The sequence below is a fragment of the Megalops cyprinoides genome, chromosome 24, assembly GCF_013368585.1.
Source record: "Megalops cyprinoides isolate fMegCyp1 chromosome 24, fMegCyp1.pri, whole genome shotgun sequence".
Classification (NCBI taxonomy): domain Eukaryota; kingdom Metazoa; phylum Chordata; class Actinopteri; order Elopiformes; family Megalopidae; genus Megalops; species Megalops cyprinoides.
This window is the reverse complement of record NC_050606.1, coordinates 6,982,918-7,002,842: the sequence shown is the minus strand read 5'-3', so window position 1 is coordinate 7,002,842 and position 19,925 is coordinate 6,982,918. Positions and strand designations below refer to the sequence as shown.

Below are 19,925 nucleotides of genomic sequence, written 5' to 3'. Positions count from 1 at the left end.
CTGTTGAGCAAGACGCTGTGGCCAATGAGAACGCGCTGGCGGCGGAAGGGTACCACGTAGTTCATCAGTTGGACTAGATACGGATGCCAGATGTTGACGAACAACTGGAAGGTTCCAAGGTTCGTTACACCCATAGCTACAACAGCAAGCATATTTTGTAAAGAAAAGATACGTTTACTAACGTTTTAAGCAAAACTTGAAACCTTTATATTTTACTCCGAGGACGTCATCAGCTGTTTTGTCCACAGTCGAGACTTTATTCACAATTGACGCAAGCACGCTGACAGTTTATAAGTATGAAACAGACTCATCCAGCTTCAGGAGTTGTATATTTGTAAGGCTGCACGTAGATGAAAAAACTTACGACTTTTCTTTTTCAGTACGGACTTCTCCCTGTCTTTTGATTTTTCTTCAACGTTTTCTGAAGTGAACACATTACTGCATGCACGTCAAATGCGCATAACTTGAATCTTATTACTTATTCTTTTTATCTTTCACGTAGCCACGAGTGGATTAATACATTGACAACCAAAAAAAAAAAAAAAACACACAGCTCTATTATTACATTTAAGTTGGAATTTCCCTGGGCGGACTTGTGTGTTTTTGGAGACAATGGGAGCTGATAGTAGTGGAATTAACGCTAGTATGGATTACACTACGGACGGATCCGCGAGTGTCAGTACTCCTGTTGCTTTTTCAAGCTATACGATGGTGATACTTGCAGTGCTAATGGTAACTTTAGTCGTTGTAACGGTGATTGGAAATGCACTGGTCATATTTGCCTTTAAGGTGGATAGGAGCCTTCGAAGGCAAAGCAACTACTTTTTCTTAAACCTGGCGATATCTGATTTTCTTGTTGGTGAGTACTCTTCTTCTTTTTATTAATATTATTTAGCATCGATAACATTAAGGTTTTCGCTTTTAAAATATATAACCGTGCAGTCCCATTCAAATCGAGTAACAATCTTTCATGAGACGGTCTGTTTCAAAACAGGCATAAAAACATGTAGCCTACAGCAATCCATTAATATAACAGAAAAGACAACAGCAAGAATACAAAGAATGCAAAATAATATAGTAATTAAGTTCAAAGTACCGGATTTGTATTTAAAAATACTAATATTATGTGCTGCTTTACTTCGGACTCTACTGAAGCGTCTACAACGTCCGTTAAAAAATCTTTTCTATGAGATTTATTTAATCCAGAACGTTTCTCACGGAATGGAGTTGGTTTTTGGAAAGTCTGAGGCATAAATCTAAGTCTGAGGTATTCATCCATTCATACACGAATACAGATGAAAATCCAATGCCAATTGCATATATATTTATACTACCACAGCACACAGAAAAATATGCATTTCTGCTGTTTTAACTGTCCATGGTGCTAACTTTTTACGGCATTTTGGCTTTGGGTTTGTGGTGGTTATAATATCAGGCACCGTATTTGACTACTCAATCTTTCACCTGGTTTGGGGGGGCAACTGTAATTACAATTCTTTATTACAAGCACTGGTACAGCTTAAATAATGCACAACAACCTCCCACATACCTTGTAAAGTACAGACTGGTTACTCCCCCGTAACTCTCTCCAATATGTGAATGGATGGACACAAGGAACGCAACGTTCATAGACTACACTGAATCCTAGTTCGTCGTCGTAGAATACCTGCGTAGTATTAATGCAATGCAGTTTTTCCAGCAACAGAATGTACACTCAGTAGCCTGTAATACAGTTCACAGTAATAGAATGTGTCCCTGATATCACTGCAACCCATTTTACAGTAATAGAATACACACTCAATATTACTGCAATCCAGTTGGGCAGCAATAGGGTACACACTTAATATTACTACAAGGCAGTTTCACAACAATAGAAAGTACACTCGGTGTGACTGCTATACATTTCAAAGCAAAAGAAAACACTCATTATCACTGCAGTAAAATTCACAGCAAGAGAATACATTCTTAATATCACTGCGATAGATGCTAACACACATTAATGAGATTACATATCACAAGGGTGGAGTAGCACAGCTAGCACAAAGGGTAGTTACACCATCCTGATATGGGAGGCACCAAATGGCAAAAAAGTCCTACTTGCTTATAACATCCTTAACCTTTGTCAGTCAGAGAGACCACAATATAAACACCACAATATAAACACAAACGAGTCTGTAGACCATGGTAGGATTAAAACAGATAAGGCAACATAAGAACTTATCTGGGGCAGGTGAGATGCACAAAACAAAAAAAAAGACAAAGATACAACCCCCCCCCCCCCGGGCCAGAAGTGACAGTCCCCCTCAAAACCTGTGTTAAACATAGGTGCCAAGAGGAAGGCCTTTGTATTTAACACAATAAAATGAGAAACACAAAATTGTCAGAGATACAGCTGCTGCTTCCTGGGATGACCACCAGATGGCCTCATAACTTCCTGTGTTCAATGTCTCATTTAGGTAATGCCTTCCATCTATGTTAATTAGTTATTGGTTTCACCTGTGTTTTCTGTTATTTAAGCCCTTGCCCAATTTGCTCAAGCTTGAGTTGCCATGCGTATTGTGAACTTTTGTACCAAACATGTTTTGTTCTCTCTCAAGTCTTCAGTAAAGGAAACTTTATTTTCCTGAACCAAGCCTTTTGTGTCCTGAGTCATCCCTGTGCATGGATTCACCTCACTCCTAGTTACACAACATGACTTAATACAGTACCCCAAAAAGAATCACAAAGTAGCTCCCACTACACTCCCTCTGTTACAGTCAGAACTTTCAAGGTTTTTCTGCCTAGAGAGAATTTTGTGCTTGGCTTACTGTCTTTAGCAGTATATGACTTCAGGGAGAGGTCAAAATCCACTGGCTTGTCAGATAAGGTATACTTTTCAGATATAATAATGTAGATATGATCCTATAGATCCCCTTAAAAAGTGTATCTCTTTTTAAAAGGTGTGTGTCTAGAGCAGTTTCTCTCGTATTTGTACTGTCACGTAAATGTGTGGACATAACGTGTCCGATCATGTATTTTTTTTTTTTTTATCTGTCAAGCTAGCTGTGAAGTCTTGGTGTGAAGTCATGGTCTATAAGTCATGTTCTTATAGAAATGTGTGGTGTTATCCTGTTTCATACAATTCTTACAACTCTGTGGTAGGTCACCAAGATCCTTGACAATGTCTTTTTTGTTCTTTTCCCCTTATTGTTAGATATCGGTGTGTTACATATGAGTTGTTTGGGGGGTATCAACCAACCTGGTCTCATGGGCCCATGAGACCAGGTTGGTATCAACAGCAGACCAGTTTCTAAATATGAAATGAATTATACCTCCCCTTGGAATCTTCCCCTTGGAATGCCTTGTCTTGGCATGCCTACGATCGAGCATGCTTCTTGAGGATTGCAACAGTCAATGTAGAAATCAAGGTATTCAACACAGCTCCTCACAGACCTACTGCAGCATCTATAGCAAGGAACCAGCAAAAGGTGCTGGGCTCTTCATAGTGATAGAGGCAATACTGGCTAAGCACAGCTACTGCTCTGGGTCTCAATCAGTCTAAAAGACCCAAGAGTGCTCAAAATGAGAAAGATACTGAACTCATCTGAAAAAGAGATAGCTGAAAGCAGTAATCATTGGGGGTCAAGCAATATGGCACCAACCTGGCTGTTACATGCCGTTCTGACACAGAAGCTGTTATAGTGGTACATTGCAGTGTCCCTGAGAGCCCCACACAGTTTCATTGAATTTGAAGGAAACTTGTACAAAGTTGTTACAAACAAAATGTATAAAGTGCACTGTAAAGATGATTCAGACACTGAATTTGTGGAATTCTGCCCTGTGGTTCACGAGATGATTTATGAAGTTCTTAAGTCTAAAAATGTGCAAAAAGTATTCCAAAAATGTGCCTCATATACAGACATAGATCACACATTGGTACCAAAAACTTTTCAACTTTTCCAACAACAATTTTCATGCATGTTGATATTGAACTCCTTGTTGTGTAATATTATTACAAATAAGGCACTGTCCTGTCGCCAGCATTTCTATTACAGAGATGTGATTCAATGATATGACGAGCCATGGTTCCTTGGATGGCCTAATATGCATGTTCCTTTCAGGTGCATTTTGCATCCCAGTCTACATCCCGTACATTCTCACAGGCAGATGGATGCTTGGGAGGGCTCTTTGCAAACTGTGGCTGGTCATGGACTACCTGCTGTGTACGGCTTCCGTCTTCAACATCGTCCTCATAAGCTATGACCGCTTCCTGTCTGTCACCAGAGCTGTGAGTGAGATACCCTTCATTCTTTCTCAGGTTTTGAAACAAGCATATGCATTTACAGTTATTCATTTGGCAGATGCTTTTAGCCAAAGCAATTAAATATTTAGCAATGACTTTTTTAATTAACAAATTTACATGATGGCACGTTGTATCCTGTTACGTACCATTCAGCTTTTGTGAAAAACTTTTTGCACAGAAACAAGCACATGAGTGTGACAGAATGGGGTGGAACTCTCATCCAACATCAATTGTCCTTTATGGTTTCCTGTCAGGATTAGCTATTGTCCTGACCCTTTTGGTTAACCATCCAATTCTAGACATAGCACTTTTCAAAATGAGTACAATTGTTAGGGGCACTGGTGGGCTGACTTCTCATTTTAAAGTGCTATCACACTTATTTCCTTGCCCTACATTTTGTGCGGACCTTCCCCAAAATCTAGGGCCACACAGAGTTATTGCAATAAATGCATCATTTACTTGTCTGACACAACCTACTCACACAGAGGAATCATACCATCTAGAGAGTGAGGAGACATCTTTATCCAGAGAGAGTTATACTGTATATCTTCCATGTGTATACTGTTAACAGGTTAAGCGTGCCAAGCGTCCTAACAAATAAAACAGCAATGTCCCATCTTTGAGATTTGAACATGCAACCTCTAGGTTGTAAATCTATCCAATGGTTCACACCATCACCTTGTGAACTCCTCTGCGGCTTGACCATTTCAGATTAAGTGTATCAAATGGCGTATGGATGGTAACATCTGAAAATGTAACATCTTGAGGTGCATGAAGGGTGTTTTTAGCAGCAAGAATCACAATGTTGGGAACATTTTGGGAAGAAAATTCTCTCTCTCTCTCTCTCTCTCACACACACACACACACACACACAAACAGACACTAACCCATCCTTCTTCTACAAAGGAAACGTGCTTGCTGTTGTGTAACAGTCAGGACTTATTCTACAACAAGAAAGCCATGTCCAGGCCTGGGTGGCTCATTGTGATGGATCCAGGATTGACCCTCCCATCCATCTCTTTGAATGCAGAAAGGCAATGAGCGCCTGGACCATTTTTAATGTTTCACAAATGTGCGCAAGAATGCTTAGATGGAAGAGGCAGTGATTTATTTGCTTTGTAATATATGCAGTCTGTGTTGATACATGTGTTTTTACAAAAGGAACTTTCTGCAAAAGTGCCTCAGATGCAGTTTCTGTTCAGTGCTTCCCATCCCCGATTAACACAAACTGTCCTAGTGAGGAAGCATAGAGTGACAACAAATGCAATTACAAACAGACCATTAGGCAATTAAGACACACATAACTGAATATGTATAATTATAAAATTGCCCCTATAAAAATGATAAACCAAGGATGAAAAACATAAGGCGCTGAAAGAGTAGCCCTATTGTGCAATAGAGAGGTTTCAACAGGTTTTTCTGGCATGTGGGCTACGTCTGTCTGTAAGGCGCACCACGTAGAATAGCTGCAGTACATTTGTGCGTTTTCCCTGTTTCATCCCATCAAGATTTGTTTATTTATAATATAGAGATGGTCATGTCTTTCAGCCTAATGTAATAGTGGTTTGATCATATTACAGTATGAGGGCATTTACTAATGTTCAAAGTAGTCCTTTGAATATTCTGAGACTCCAGGCAGTCAGGGTACTGTAGGTGGTATTGATTTTTGCAGATGATACATGTACAAGGCAGGTGCAATGTTTTTTTTCTTGTTCTTACTATGTCCGTTGATGTTACTGTGGTTCATTTTGTCTGAGTGAATTTTATATATTGTACATGCATGTGCTGCTGTTGCTGACCTTGAAAACTAATAAAGTGTCTGACTGTCTGCCTGTTTGCCTCTGTGTGTGTGTGTGTGTGTGTGTGTGTATGTGTGTGTCTTTAGTGATGGACTGTAACAAGTGGGTTCAACTATTAAAAACATTATTTCAGATGTGTAGTCTAGCAGGCGGGCACTCAATGCAGTCTGCCAAGCCATGTTCTATTTTTTTTTGTCACTACAACAAACCGCAGCTCACGAGCGAGTACAGATAACATCCAAGCAAGCCTTCCCGTTTTTTTTTTTAATACGAAAGGGGTCACCTTTGATCTTACAAGCCCATCTGTCAGGGCTTCCTGCTGCGATACAAATCGTTCAATCAAGGGGACTTTGCGGGGAGAGGCACAGCATTTGGAAAACAGTACGCTCCTGAAAGCCACGCTCCAACCCGCGGGCCTGAGCAGCCGCAGATGTCATTGTTAACGGAGTGAGTTAAGTTTTCTCTTCTTTGAGGATAAGAATGTCTTTCTTGGAGGCTGTAATGAATGGAAGACCACAGAACATGTGCAGAGGTGAAAGATCTCTCTGTTTGAGTGGGACTCTGAGGGACTGCATTTGTGCAGGCACTCCATTAGAGGTGCAGCTAGCTTCAGGGTCCCCACGCGAGCACTTACACGCAGTGGCTTTTGCGTTGATGGAGGCTTGCTGCTTCTGAGAGCAATCTCCATTACTGCCCCCCCCCCCCCCCCCAACAAAAAGGGGGGATACGGCTCAACGTGTTGTGAGAACAACGAAATACGTATGCAGGGGTTTGAACGCAGCGGTGAGGCCTTGAGAGGTTGCACTGCAGAGTGGAAATGGAGAGGCAGAGGGCAGGAAAAGGAAAGTAATTAGAATGGAGGATGCTGGATGATAATGCTGGTGATGATGACAACATTAATGATGATTATGATAATATCATCAATTATCATCAATTATGATTAATATCAACAATCATCAATTATGATGGATGACACCAATGGTAATTATGGAAATTACTGTGAGGATGATGATAAAATCCAAAAAGACAGGAAATTCAAATGAGCAGCTTGGCCTACATATTGATGCTCTCCAGCAGACCACACACTGATTTGATTCCTGCTGTGGACCAAGGATTCATATGTTTTCTTTGAGAAAACATATGCCTAGATCCAAGGTCCTTGTGCAAGCACTTATGTACAGTGGCCTTTGTGCTGATGGAGACTTGCTGGAAAAGAACCTAATTTTGATGTAGATTTTTTCATCTTCATCAAGTTGTAAGATAACTAGCTAGCTAAATAAACCCACTGTAAATTCTCCTCTTGGCTCCAGTTTTGTAACTGTTAATTGCTCGTAAGAGCACAGCCATGTTACCATCCCGATCAGCTAATTTCTCTGGTAAGTAAGCGACTGCTCTAGGGTACTGTGGAGCAGTCAGTCCACAATAATTGTGCTGGCTATATCAATAGATAACATTATCAGTAACTGACACCTTGCTTGCTGGCTATCTGGTTCATCTGAGCCGAGGCAGCTATATATCTATCCTAGCTAGCTAAGATACTCGCTTGTACCTGCTTGACAAATACAGTTCTTTCGAGCTAAACTTTTAGTGATATGTATGTAGTCAACTAAAATGAGATGCATACAGCCCTCACCCTTCTAACTAGTAGTCCAGCTAGGTAAAAGTAGTGTGTCTTTTGTGTCTTTTGTGGACAAGCATGGGGAGAGCAATTTATATTTCATGTTTTGTATTAGCTAGCTCCATGTAGAGCAGCAAAGCATGTTAATGAAGCCTCATTTACTTCATTATCAACATCACTGCCAAAGCATCAATTAAGTAATTGAAAATCACTGCCTCAGAATATACTGTATGTAGACATTTGTGAGATTATATTATATCTTGCTGTCAGTGCATTGTGAATTATGATTAATTTTCAATGCTTCCAAATGCACTCTGACTTCTTTCATTTAGTTTTTTTCTTACTTGATTCACTATGTCACTTAAGGTAACGTACAGGGCCCAGCAAGGCCTGACCAATCGACCCCTGGTGAAGATGATCGCGGTGTGGGTGCTGGCGTTCCTCCTCTATGGCCCAGCCATCATCTTCTGGGAGGCTGCAGTCGGGAAGAGCAACGTACCCTATGACGAGTGCTTCGCCGAGTTCTACTACACGTGGTACTTCCTGCTCTGCGCTTCCACCTTGGAGTTCTTCTCCCCCTTTGTCTCCGTGGCGTTCTTCAACCTGAGCATCTACCTGAACATTCGGAGGAGGAACAAGAGGCGGGCCAGCCAGGAGAGGGAGCAGAACGGCAAGCTGTCCCCACGATGCAGCGGGGGGAAGCTCCCGGCCATGCTGTGCAGGAACTCCTTCCAGTTAAAGCAGAGGACGGTGTCCGTGGAGATCCGGCACGCCTCGCTGCCCGTCAGCCAGGTGGACAGCGCCTCCACCAGGTGTGCGCAGCACTCGCGCCTGTCCCGGGACAAGAAGATCGCCAAGTCGCTGGCCATCATCGTGTGCGTTTTCGGGATCTGCTGGGCGCCGTACACCCTCCTGATGATCATCAGGGCAGCCTGCAGGGGGCGCTGTGTGGAGCATCTCTGGTACGAGATCACGTTCTGGCTCCTGTGGCTAAACTCGGCCATCAACCCGTTCCTCTACCCTCTCTGTCACCAGAGTTTCAGGAGAGCTTTTGCCAAGATATTGTGTCCAAAACGACAGTGCATGCAGCCTCAAATCGAACCTCAGTCTGGTTAGTGACACAAATCCTCATTGGTTATGTGTGGGATTAGCCTGTTAAATGGGAGATCTTTACAAGAATGAAAAAATGCTGTGCGTTTTAAGGTGTGTGGCGTATAGCACATTATCAGTCTGATTCTCAATAGCATTTTTAAGTACCAAGCAGTTACAAATACTCACATGTTAGCATAACTGTAAACAACAACACTACCGAGTCTGTTTGCAAAGTGGCTGAAGAACCAATGGAAAACTCCTCATACTCCTCCAGGTTGCAGTTCTGCACTTGAGTATATATGATGATAATTATATCTTATTATATATAATTATATGTCATGTGTACAACTGATGCTAGCACTATGGGGATATGTGGGAGGATAACAAGCCACTTAAGGAACTTGGGGCAAGGCCATTGAGTGTTTTGAAAGTCAGTTAAGTGCAGCTTATGTAACATATACAGGACTTTACAAGGAGCCAATTCAGCGTGGGCAAGGGTAGGGTTATCCTCTGCTGTACTATGCGTCAGTGTCCTGTCAGCTGAATTCTGAATTCTGAATTCTGAATTCTGAAGCCTGCCCAGGGCTCCAAGCTGGGACATTGCTGAGAGGAGTGTTGAGGTAGCCTCAGCAAGAAGAAGCAAAGGTACAGTTTGTGTAAGTCTTAGCATCCTTGAAGGAGAGTGACTGTCTTGGATGCAAAATGTTTCCAAGCTGTAAGAATGACACTTCTGGAATTTTACTCACAAAGACATCAAAAGAGAATGTGAGGTCAGAAAAGAGGGCCAGGTGTTTTTTTTTTTTTTTTTTTTTTTTTACCATGAATCCAGGAGTGTTGATATGTCAGTAGTCACAAAGGTGAGTGATTGTATATAGATGTTTTTGGGAACTCTGTATGACTTCAGTTTTGACATTTGAAAGTTGCTTCAGTAAAACGTGTTCATTCAATGCATAATATCATGATGTCAAGAATCTTCAAGAGAGGGTGGAAGCAGGAAGGAAGAATATTTTGTGTTACCATAAATCTCAAATAACAAATAATGTCCTCAAGAAGCATCGTGGATGGGCCCAAGCACAGAGCTCTGGAAGACACCTTGTGTGATGAGCAAAATTGGATCTATGGGCAATATTGGATCTAATTAAGGTATACACAGACAAAAGAAAATCTTCTTGTTCTTGTATAAACATATTGCATACTGCAAAAGCTCAGAACCAAACGAGGAATCTAGGTTAAAGATGTCAGTCTTTCCGTTTTCTACTCTTTCACAAGACATAAATACACATAACTGAGTTGCAAATGACAACGACATGACAAGTAAATGAGTGAATATATACATCTGCATATCTGTGAAGTTTTCCATAATATGCTGACACATCTGTTTTTATGTAAGATACAAACTGAACCAAAAAAGAACTGTAGTAGTTATGCCAATAGTCAAGTCCAGAAAGCCAAAGAGGATTTTATGACTAACAGTATCAACTGGAAATGGTGGTTTAGCTTACTGTGATTAAGCAGTCAGTCTAGGGAGGCAGACAGAAATTGTTCAGCATCACTGGGTCGTTCTGTTGGTACTTTTATTTATTTGTTGGTACTGTTGGTAATTTATTTTATTCACTATTTATTCACTACTTTTAGAGCAGTGAACATTGTAACCTGCCTGGGTGCTTACAAGTGGTACAGGCACTTTTTGGAGAAAGAAAATAAGCGTTCACTTCTTCATGAAGCACAATGTCACAATGTCCCAGTGTACTCTTATTGGACTGGCACACTGGAGCAAACTTATACCTCTTTTCCACGGACATGCCAGGGTGCACCCAGGCCATTCCAAAGCAAACAGCAGCCAGGAAAAGCCTCCCCCCCGTAGTACTCTATGTTGCTCCACCATAGAACCAAGAACCAATGACCCGTGGAGCTGCTATTTACAGAGAACACAGCACAGACACGTTTGTCTGCCATGCATCACCAGGGAACCAGTGGCGTACTGTAGAGAAGGATGTAAACCCAGAGGACGAGGGAGCGTTTTCCTTGCTTTCACACGTTTGCAGAAACGCAGAGACATTGCTGCCTCTGTGCGTCGACATTTCGAGCCGAAATATCACATTGCCTCTGTCAAAGCGAACTGCACTGACACCTCCGGTGCCTGCACTAAGGTGCAGGCGCACGGCATCGGCATGCCGACGTACTGCCGCGTAGCCCTGGAGTACTGTGCCATCCTGAGTCCCGGTACTGGGCTGTGATGTGTCTCAGCTCTGTGCTGTCATGTGTGGTAACGTATAATTTCGAGTTACGACCCCTTCTGCTTTTAATGGTCCCTGGTCACTTTAGTGTTCCCGCCCCTGTTCTAGTGTGTGTACCTGCGGTTTTATTCAGATTTTTTTTTTTTACCCCCACTGTGCACATTGTTGTAGTTTCTTACAAATGAGGGAAATACTAACCTTAATATGTAGCTGTGTTTGACTTGTGTCAAGTCTCAACCTCCTGTGTCAACTTGATTTTATAACATTTGTATTTCAATGTGTTAAAATAAATGTTTTTACAAAATTTTGCCTCTTGTCTCCCACACCACCCTCCCCTCATGTGCTACATTGTCTGTGTGAAGATGGAAACAAAGAAATGTCAAGACAAACAGCTGGTTGCTAAGGCTACATGTGATGTTGATGAGCGCATTGACATATTTTGTCTGTGTGAAGAGGCTGGCTAACACTTCTCCAAGCAGAACAGAAGGAACAAACAAAATAAGTAAATAAATAGCATTTCAAAATGCAAAGCAAAGAAACCCAGCCTTGGATATAAGCACCACAAGCTGGTCTCCTAGCAACCCCCACACACCTGTATTTAATGTGCCTCTGAGTAGGCAGGTGTGGTCAATTAATCAATGGCTGGCTGCACATGCACACAGATAATTACAATGACAAACAGTTATACAATTAACAGTTAACAGATTTGGATGCATTTGATGAAATGTAATTTGCTCTTGGTAGGTTTAAATTGGATTGAAGACAATGGGCCCCTCAGATTACATTTTTTTAACTGTCAGACATCAGGTTATGTGAAAGGTTACCATTACAAGATGATTAACTGTTGATTTGAGCATTAAAATTATACTGTGATCACAGATATCAACATTGGGGAAAATATCAATTTCTATATCATTTGAATTTTGAAAATTATATTGTGGGGGTTTTCAAGATTTTCAAGATTCTTTAAAAGCCCTCTCCAGGTTTAAACTGTAAATTCCAGTATTATATGGCTGATTGATTGATTGATTGATTGATTGATTGATATACAAACTCCTACAGTACCTACAATAATATTCCTCTCAGCTCACTCAGTACTTTTGCCTTTCTACTGAGAAACACAGAAAATGGATTGGTCAGTACATTTGTATTGATTCTATGTGCACGATAAAAATCAATAACAAGTAGCTGGTTCATTTACCTTTTCCTTAGTTTCAAGCGCTTATGTTTTTTTCAAGTGAAAATATATGGAGAATAGGCGCCACCTGCTGTCACAATAAAGATACTGCGTTTCCCGTCGAACACCTTGTTTGCTTGATTGTATAGGGAGGTATTCCCTATACAAACAGGTGGATGACAGAACATGCCAGCTGATATACATTTACCTCACACATACATACATTAAAAATGATTCCTCTGAGACATGGCGAAGCATTAACGTATGTCTTGGCAAGCAGTTGAAAGATAATTGGTGTATATGTACATACTGTACCTTTACACTAAAGTCATATGAAACACAAATATGTTAAAGGCTTAACATTATTTTTTGAAACTGTTTATTGTATTGTATCAAAGAACTAAATAACACCCATAAAAATAATGTATGTTTTGGAGTTCATACCCATTTTACAAAACAAGTCAGTGCTTTGTCAAACTGCAACATTTTCTGTTCACATGTCAAGTTGCCACTAGATGTCACTATGGATCCTCCAAAGACATAATTGGTCTTGAAGAGTCGCAGTGAATTCTTCAAATTACAGTATCTAATACAATGCTCCAAGCTATCCGTTTTTTCATTGTAGCCACATTTGGACTCTGCTGGAAAATTATGTAGTGAAATTAGACCTATTTTGATATCCGTGTGCCTTCATATATACAGTTGCCATGACAAATGGAGAAAAAAATATGCCTTAAATACCACACTTTGAAAAATAATCATTTCAATAAAAACAATCAAATATCATATGATTCTCTTTTTAAATTACTGAATACAAATTGTAATATCTGTATATTACCAGATGTATTAAAAGTTATTCCTCAAAGAAATGTAATCCAATAAATTGAGCTATTGAGACTCTGACAGCAAACGGTAGTCGCACCGGCACTGAGCGAACGCTCACGTCTTAATTTGATTTGCAATCAAATCTTTATTTTGCTCGGCGCTTTAAGCGAGCCCAGGAGGCTGTCAGTAAAGCAGGGCGTGTCTGCTCGCCTCCCGCAGGTGTCGCCGGATGAACCGGCGCGGGCACACATGGCTAACCCTCTCGAGTGGCACCGCGCTCCCCCGAGGGGGCAGCGCAGGTGGGGGAAATATAAATGAACTCAACCGCGAGTTCATTTTTCAAAGAGGTAATGACCTAAAGCAGACTTTCAACAGAGCGGGAGAGGCCGTCTACCTGTTAGGGCCTCTGAGAACAGTTAAACATTTCCACAACGATGATTTATGACGAGGGGAGCCGCGTCAACGACGAGGCTGTATTATTAACGCCTCGGTCACAATAACCACTGCTCACTAGCAGCACAACAATAATAGATAGGATGTCTCTGAAAGTAGTGGCGGGTGTGTTATGTTTCCATCTGTCATGCGTTCCCCTGATAAAATGAAGCCGCTGCAGTTCTTTCACTTCCAGGCCATGCAACATCAGCACTTACATTACATATATGACCAATGCCCTCCCGTACTGTAGCTTTTGTTGTGTGCACAGGTTTATCCCTTTATGCAGACAGATATTAACTGAAACAATATGGCTTAAGTACCTAGCCTCAAGGGTACCACAAAATTGTCCCATCCAGGATTTGAACACGCAGTCATCTGGATTCACCCCAGTTCCTAAGCACTATGTCGCCCCATCACACAGAATGGTTCAAAGTAACTGGTGTTATCAATGCTGCCATCCCCATTAGCTACTTCCAACAAGAAGTCTAGCTGTCTTATTGTTACGAGTGAGTCACTTTCTCCCACCAAGAGAGAAGATCGCCAGCAGCTATTAGGTGACATTACTTTATAAATATGCTAAGTGACCCAGCCCAGCGTGATATGCAGACCTAGCAGTATTCTCACAATCCTTTTCCAAAGCTAAGGGTTTACTGGAGCAACGCAGGTTGAGCATCGGATTCAAGGTCTAACAGCCATGAATTCTGGCTGCCATCTCCAACATCCTGGTCATTTTATGAGTTTCTTGACCACTCCCCCTCACGGTTGATTTATGATATCACTGGGTGTAGCGAAGGGCGAGCGAAGGGCGAGAGCAGTCACTCCACCCGGCCTCAACTCGGGTCTACAGGGTGCCAAACCTGCAGCTTGACTGCAACACCAAAGAGCCAGGCTCGCTGGTATTGCAGTCAGAGCGCATACTCAACCATAGTGACAGCACTCTATCACACTGGGTCGTAAAAGTATGACTGGACTGAAGACCACAGACAGGTGCGTTGAAGATACCTGTTAGCTGCTACATTTATTGTTTCCAGTGTTAAGGTCTTCCAAGACAGCTGTTGGCTTCCCTCTTTTCTGTGGTTACAGTTTTATACTGCTGGTCCATGTGCTCTGGGGCTTTCTGTCCTGAAAAAACTGATTGAGGATCAGTACATTTGTAGTTAATCCTAACGCCAAACCTTGTGTATGAAAGATGGCTACTGACACAGGATTAGTTGAGGGTACAATTTATCTACATTGACTCACACAGTCTTCTCAGGCTTGAATGGCATTTGGGCCTATCTCAGATGCTTCATGAAGATTTCTTTACTTTTTAATCTTTACTAAATACAAATCTTGACCCCCCCCCCCCATTATTTAAGTGACAAAATGGTACAACCGATCCAAAGACTGTGAAGAGGGCTACAATCTATACTTCTCACCATTGGGATGATCAATCTTACCAAATACGCCCACGTTTCTGACTATAGCACAACCCAGTTTTCCAAACAACAAACCAGAAGATTTGGGAACTTTTGTAACTAGACTGGAGTGTTGCATGATGGACATATAATACATCTATTAAGCATCAGGATGCATGCATTGGTACCTTTGCTGAGAGTTTATGTGGCTTTAGATTTTGGTTTTCAAATCTGGTAGCCAGCCACCTGATGCAATGGTAGCAGGTTACTTCTGAGAGAGTGTTTTCATGAACTGAGTAATGGATTGGGGTACAATATCACATGCTGCCAATCACCTGCTGGTATGAACCAGAGAAGAATTTACTACGGATGTTTTAAATCTGCGACTCTATGTTAACACATGACGGCTCTTTCCCATTTCGGGATTCATGAAGCCTCACTTACTCCCCAGTATTAGACATGGGTCAGATTAGTCCCACCTGTAACCCATTTGAGACACCGTCTGTCTCGGAGCGCTGCGTTTGAAGTGTCGCCTGATAATTGCACCCACCTGCGAATCGCTGAATTTATGGGCGGTATTAGCGGAGCGGGACAGCGGGAAAGCAGAGAATGGGGCTCTCATCTCTCGTAACCCCTCCGGAGGGATTACACAGCTAATGCAGTTCCTTCAGACGCTTTTGAGGTCTGCGGATCTTCTTACTACTGACCTGCGGACTGTCTGTGGGATCCACAGAGTTTGGACTGTCTGTAGAACAGCGGTTCTGACTGGTTCTTCCGTTTTGCATTTCATTGTGAGGTCAAAATATCACTTTTCCATTCCAAAAAAAGCCCACATCAGCTGTGATGACCATACAGGAGGGAGCCACAGCGTTTGACCGATGGTGCTTTTGAGAAATAGTCTCAGTGACTCCTGCTAGCACTGGGCCTGTTTTCTTCTGTATGTGTTCTCTCATTAATAGACATGACTTGAATGGGCAGAGAGTGTTTCCAATGCGAGTGAATGACTTCCTGTGAGCAGCTTCATTGCTAAACCCCACATCCTGCTAATTCGCTCCTGGCCATTTGCACAAATCAACATTCCATCTTTACTGGACAGAGGTTCGAAAAGTAGAACTAAACCTATACTTTTATTCCTGCAAAAAAGAAAGAAAAGAGGGAACTGTTTTATAAAGTTAGTCCTCCTTCCTTGTCATTTCTTTTCTGTACATTTCCATGATTTTTTTTTAGTTGGTGTGTTTCTGAGAGTTTAAATAATTTTCTTACAATCCTCCCCGGGTGTGTTCCCGGCGCTCGACAATTAAATTTAATCAGCGAGGGCAACTCAACGAGTCACCCTCATTTTAGACATTGATTAAAAGCAATTCATCAGTGGTTTATGGGCAAGTTTGGAAACCTTGGCTTCTTAAACTTTACTAGATGCAAAGGGTCAGGTGGAACACCTGCACAGCCTGATTAATAATATATGTGCTATGTGCGTGTGTGCATGCATGTGTGTGTGTGTGTCTGTGTGTGTGTGTGTGTGTGTGTGTGTGTGTGTGTGTGTGTGTGTGTGTGTGTGTGAGCGATTCAAGATACTTCATTAAATTGAGATGTCTATGCTGAATAATTGTAATTACATTTACATTACATCAAAAAAGTTGAAATGAATAACTGAGGGAAATTTCATGTTAAACATGAAGGCCATCCTTAGTATAGGGGCCAATAACTAATTTGTCTCTCCAGCTGCAGAGAACACGTATTTATATAGACCAAGGATCTATCTACAAAAGGCCTCATAATAATTTTCACATTACTGTAGTTCCAGCAGAAAACCTGTAATGGAAACTGAGCCTCTTTATGATCCCTTTTTTGTAATTACACGTTTAAATTTATCAGATGTATATGTAAACATACATCACGCTCATGTATAAATTCATTCAGACCATAGGTTGATAAAAATTATTTAATTTGACAAAATATTAAATGCGGGTTAGGTTTTCTGTAAGTTTATAATTTGAACAAAATCAACAGATAGGGCTCTTTCCCTTTAAATAATTTTATTCAAATCTTTACTTTGTTGGGAAATTAATTTGATTCCATGTGAGGCAGTAAGATAATTGTCTTTTTTGCTGACATTTTTTTTTTCTCAGTAGTTCATGGATTCTGTGGGTCTCTGGGGCGATCACGCAAACATGATAATTACATGAAATACACACAGACATTTAAAGCGGGTTTACATAACTGTATCCATAAATATCAGATGGAGCAGACATTGTTCTCCAGCTCTTTTGAAGCCTCTCTCAGGGGGACGTCATTTTAATGACATGATGGTTTAAGAGATGTTGCTTCGTCTTGTTCCATATTTAATTAAATTTCTATCTTTTTTTAGCGATAAAAAATGTGATGGTGGGAGACAATAACAAATAGCTGGGAACAGAGAATGGGGAGCGTTGAAACATAAGCGAGACCTTGTCATGCTTTGTGAGTCATTTACAATAACAGATATGCAAAGGAGGAGAGGCAGATGGGGACCCGTGCGGTCTCCAGAGACCCCATCATGAGGCATTTCCTACAGTGGTTCACCAATAAGCATGCGAAATTACAAACTCACATTAGGAGAGAGTGTGATTACAGAGACACCCCGACTCAATGGAGGAGAGCAAATTAAAACAACAACAAAAAAGAAACAAGCAATTTCAGCTCCTTTTCCGCCTGAGACTAGTCACAGCTTGTTATGCAAGACAAACAATTGCACGGGCGCCCAACAGCCAGTCAGCCCATGTTTTCACACACAGGTGCCCTTCCACCCCTCTCCAGTAGGGGTCAGCGTAATGGACAAAACTTGCAGGGAGGCATACTCAGGGGAAAAATTCATATGTGGAGATTGCACTTATTTATAATGCAGCAGAATCAGAATCCACCCAACCCACAGACTTAGTTTGTCAGCTGAATGCCTCTTCTTGAGAATCAAATTATTAGCTTTTGTGGTTTGATGAAACCAGGGTTAACATGATGGTTAAGCTGATGTTAAATGGTTATTGGTGTCAATATGACAATTGACTTAAAAACTCCCTATACCATTAAGTGCCATGTGATCCCTCCCATTCACAGTCCTGTCCAATCACAAACTGAGCTGCAAGGTGCAAATAAACAAGATCCATTAGTTTCGGCTTTTCACAGAGACAAACCTTGGGGGTAAAGTTTAAATTATTCTGAATGATTATTTCTCCATGGGTTTTCTCAGTTAAAATGATTCATTTTTAATTTGCAAATAAATCACATCAAAATTTTTTTTAACATGATAATAAGATTCATAATGGGTGCCTGATAAAAATGGAAATGTTACCTGTTTGGCAGGGAGAATATTATTGGATGATGTATCCATCCATCCATCACCAGTAACCACATTATCCTGTAGAGGGCAGCAGCGAATCAGTGCCATTGCCAACAGGCAAAGGGCACAAGGAGGGTCCAGAACCTGGACGCCATTCTATCGTAAGGCACACACGCACGCACGCACGCACGCACGCACGCAGGCACGCACGCACGCACGCACGCACGCACACACACGCACTTGTTTAGCTAATTTAACCTAGACTGGATTTAAGGCACTGTATAACCTTCAGATTTTTATTTTAAAGTTGAAGGTTTATTGTTTGGTGGGTTACCTTTTCAATTTGGACCAACCTATTGTGGAAAAATTTAAAAGGAGTTTATTCCCCCCAAAAAAGGTGATTATTTGTTGTTGTTGGCATACGGCATGTGTATAAACAAATGCACTGTAATATGCTAACACATAATTCCTGTATTATTTAATGACCTGCTGAACCATAAACAGTCACTACCTGCAAGTTACCACAGCTATAGAAAATGGTGATGCATATTTTACAGGAACTATCTTGTGCCACCTGTTTCATCCTGGGGCTTATGAATCAGTCAGTGCTGCCTGGTCCAAAAAGACTCGTTCCCAAATCACGTTACCTTGTCACAACTCATGCTGGCGCGATTCCTTCTGTTCCCCATTAATGTCGCACAGAAATCCCACAGTAGAAAGTACCTCACTAATTGATTTGGGGCCTCAGCATGTAGCCTTGAAGGGATTGTTATCTGTTCTTTTCCTCTGTTTTCCTGTAAAGGTTATTATGAGCTCTGGTGATAGCTGTATCTCTCAATTCCAAGCCTTTCTCAGATGACTGCATTAACCTGGACTCTTGAAGCACAATAACGGTTCTCAGGTGCATGATGTACACAAGAAAAAAAAAGTAATAAAATAATAATACTACTACTGCTACTACTATTGCTGCTGCTACTACTACTGCTACTACTACTACTACTACTACTACTAATAATAATAATAATAATAATAATAATAATAATAACAACAGCATTATGTAATACTTGCCCATACTCCTTAATCTACCCAATTTAAGCATTACGTATCATAGTGGTTAGCCTGAAAAAATGAAGCAAGATAGAGTTTACTGATTGGACCTTAATGGGCATCTCGACATCCTAGTAATCTATGTTTAAAGGGCAGACTGGGAGGCCCGCCCTCACAAGGCAGTGGTCCCAGAGGTGATGGAGATATTTTACACAACAACATTGTTTATGATTTCTGTGAAACTATTCCCCACTGATACTGTAATGAATTCATTCTCTCCAACAGCACTGATCCCTGCTAATCTGGCACTGAAAGATGTTGAACACCAGCAGGGCAATTAATCCTGTTAGTAAATGCACATTGTTGTGTACTGAGCAGTGCATAGGCGTATACAAAGACTTGGGAGGGGTGGGATTTGACAGCCACTTTAGGAGGTGTGAGGAGAGGTCCAATGCTCTATATTTCAAGAGTTAAAGGGGTGCAACATCCAGAAGATTATTGATTCTTGCCTAACCTACACCCTTAGCTAAGGTTTTTTTTTTCTTCTGAGTCACACTCCAGGTTTTACACACTATGCATTCCATTTAACATGTATCTTTACAGACACAGCTAAAGTGCTTCTCTTACTGTTACTAAAGCTGTGCCCCTACCGTCCACAGGTCCAGAGTCTACTACTAACCACAGCACCAAACATTTGCAGGGT

At 41.3% G+C, this 19,925-nt stretch overlaps 1 protein-coding gene across 1 annotated transcript; it reads left to right on the top strand.

Moving 5' to 3' along the window:
• Positions 1-645: 645 nt before the first annotated feature.
• LOC118771532 (histamine H3 receptor-like) lies at positions 646-8,815 on the top strand. The gene is made up of 3 exons (XM_036519539.1): positions 646-859; positions 4,101-4,267; positions 8,066-8,815. The coding sequence occupies exons 1-3, from the start codon at positions 646-648 to the stop codon at positions 8,813-8,815; spliced, it is 1,131 nt and encodes a 376-aa protein (XP_036375432.1).
• Positions 8,816-19,925: the final 11,110 nt, after the last annotated feature.